General features: G+C 39.8%; 1 protein-coding gene across 1 annotated transcript; it reads left to right on the plus strand.

Annotated features, from left to right (window-relative positions):
- Positions 1-1243: 1243 nt before the first annotated feature.
- Positions 1244-2037, plus strand: LOC141819560 (acyclic sesquiterpene synthase-like; the record flags this gene model as incomplete). The annotated part of the gene is made up of 3 exons (XM_074706817.1): positions 1244-1547; positions 1636-1825; positions 1943-2037. Coding segments are annotated over exons 1-3 (517 nt in total), but the record flags the coding sequence as incomplete, so codon positions are not given.
- Between the last annotated feature and the right edge of the window lie 1056 nt (positions 2038-3093).

Consider the following 3093-nt stretch of genomic DNA (forward strand, 5'->3'; position numbering starts at 1 on the left):
CATTGATGATAAAGAGTCTTAAGCCCACATGAGTTAGCATAGTTGGTATCTGCATGTGATGTTGCTGTAATAGGTCATGAGATCGATCTCCAGCATATGGGTGGAATGGCTCACTAGCTCACTGATCTCCCCATGTAGAGGACCGTTGTGCTAGGCGAAGCCACCCATGATTTACCCCCCTTCCAGATCGTGTGGAGCAATCTTGGAGGGGCTCACGGGGTGAGGGTTATCACCTTTTGCTGCAATGATAAAGAGTCTTAATGGCTCCCGGGCAATGGTGCGGCGATAAGGCATTTGCCAGATTAATTAAACACATAATTCAATTTCCAACTATGACGTATTGTAGTGCAATTTTCTTCAATGGGATAAAAAAACTTGGGATGTTGGTTATTGGGTGAGGAGTCGCACGCACTTCTGAATTTACCTTGGTGGTCTATCTCTCTTCCAAATTGCTTGGGGTAATCCTGGAAGGGCCCTCGCCTCCCGATGCTAATGGTGCGGTGATAAGACATTTGGTAGATTAACCAAGTACATAGTTTGATTCCCAACTATGACGTATTGTAGGACATTTTTCTTTAATGGAATGAAAAATCTGGGACACACAATTCTGAATTTACCTTGGTAGTCAGTGGAAGCTCTTCTAAATTTACATTGATGGTCAGTGGGAGCTTTCTGTGGGGCTGGGCTGATCATCTTTAAAATTTAATAAGTTCGAAGAACTAGATACTAAAATTATAAAAAAAATGATAAAGAGTCTTAAGGCCCCGAGCATAGTGCACAAGACGCTCAACGCATTAATGAAGCACTATAGTTCAAATCTCAATTACGATGCACTATGATTGGGTGAGGAATCGTTTGCATTTTCTGATTTATTTAATGGATAAATCAGAAAAAGTGTTGTCCATCTTCAAAATTAATTGGTTTATAAAGACTGGACAACTGAATTATCAAAATATATAAATAGTCTGCAATGTTATTATTTTGTAATTATATTTTTTAAAAATTAAATTAATTATATGTAATCAATTCGCACGTTGAGCTATTAAACTTTTACAATTTAGTGTATATAATTGAGCAGCAGACTAGCCTACGTAGCGCAAGCGTGCGCTTACGATAAGTAAATAATAATAATTTAAAAAAAAATAACGTCGCAATGCACACGGCATTGGCCCTTGCGAAAAGTCTACCACTCCTTTCTTTAAGCTTCCGTCGTATACAACTAAAATGAAGGTCAAAGATATTTGATGCCACTTCTGCTATTTTACAAACAGGAGGAGGTGAGAGCATTAGCAAGCATCGAGAATTGATAGACACGATGACCACCGTCCTCTCCTCCGCCTCTCTCGCCGTGCTGTCGTCCAATCCTCGTTTCCCGACGCCAAGCTCCTCGTCAACCAAACTGCAGATCTTCAGCCATCAGGATCACCTATCCTTCAGCTTCCCGCGCTTGATTGTTTCTCCTGCAGCTTCCACTATTCACCCCGTTAGAATTCCTCCTCCTTCTGCCATCGTCTCGACTGCTGTGACGGCCTCCATGAGCGCCGCTGGTCTGGTTTCATACATATCTCAGAATGAACATATAGTTTTGTTAATTTTATTCCTGATTTTGTTTAAATTTATCTGGGGAACAAAAAGAGGTAGATGAAGGAAAGATGAAGCAACTCATCTCTGCCATTACCGGACACCTTGCAAGTTTAGGAGATGGACTAGAAGACCTCAGCAGCTCCCCGCGGGATGCTCTGAAAATGGTGGATGTGATCGAGCGGCTCGGAATTCAAAGATTTTTCCAAGAACAAATCCACAGAATCATACGCTTGAGCTACTTGTATGTGCTGCCCTTTTGACTTTTGTGATCTGGATCCTTTCTATCTCCGCCTGTTTCTTCTAATTAAGCGAGGATCATTGATGAGGACAAAAACTGGCTTGTCACTGATGTTTTCAGGCGATGGCACGAGCAACTCGGGTTCCATGACGACCCCGATGCTACATTGTTGGGATTTCGCTTGCTCAGGCTCTTTGGCTACCATGTCACTGCAGGTGCTATGCTTCAATTTTGATTTTTCTTAACTCTTCATCACGATGCATGTGTCTTCTTAATATGAGGCTATTTCCTAATGAGAGAGATCAACAAGAGTCTTCTTGGAAAAAGATAGAAATAGTAAATGAATATCTTGCCATATTAATTTCATTGTGCATAGAGTTTGAGTACATACTTATCTACAAAATAGGTTGTCCTTCTACCGAGGATACAAAACCATCCTAATCTATTTTAGCATTGGTTGGTACTACTAGCATCATCATCAAGCTGGCATGTCACTACCATACACATACACTAGAGCAGCCTCTACCGAGCAACCTCTTTATTCTTGGGAAGCACATTCTTTGAACAACGACCAAAATACACTACTCCATAGACATTATGTTAGAAATGTGAATGACAAAAAAGTAGATGAAAGGAATAGACTCTATGAGATTTTAGTCCCGGTTAAATGATTAATTTATATTGTTGCACAAGTATGTATGTTGTGATCAAATAAGTGAGGAGAATTTCTCTCTCGTATGTGAGTGTGTAAGGGGTGTAAATTATAGGTCTTGGATTTACACTTAACCAAGTTGACTCATGTGTGAGTTCAAATATAACAGATGTATTAATGTGATTATTGCAAAATCCGTAACTATTTGGGTATAATGGCCAACTATTGATGGTCGACGATAACATATTGATCCGACCATTAAAGGTAATAAATGACTTTTACTCTATTAGTTAACACAGCCAAAGGGGAGGCACTCATATATATAAGGAGCCTAAATCTAGGTAGAAAAATGAGCGAAAGTAATACTCTGTCCACCTATATTCCCTTCAAATTATTTTTCCTTTATTATGCATCTATTGCTCGGTAGACTATCAGTGATAGTCTTCAGGTACAATTTTTAGTTCGCCGTGACAATCAGTGTTTGGTGGAAATCGCGATTTGTAGTTGTATCTAGTAAAACAGATGACCCATGACAACTTTGAAACACTATTAAAGGAGGGATGAATCTGTTTTAAGGAATCTGCGTTGAAGACAAGCCTCGACACTTCGAAACCCACTT

This window comes from Curcuma longa, unplaced genomic scaffold (assembly GCF_044706935.1).
Source record: "Curcuma longa cultivar G26 ecotype Majalengka, Jawa Barat unplaced genomic scaffold, ITB_CL_G26_1.1 contig_8713, whole genome shotgun sequence".
Lineage (NCBI taxonomy): Eukaryota > Viridiplantae > Streptophyta > Magnoliopsida > Zingiberales > Zingiberaceae > Curcuma > Curcuma longa.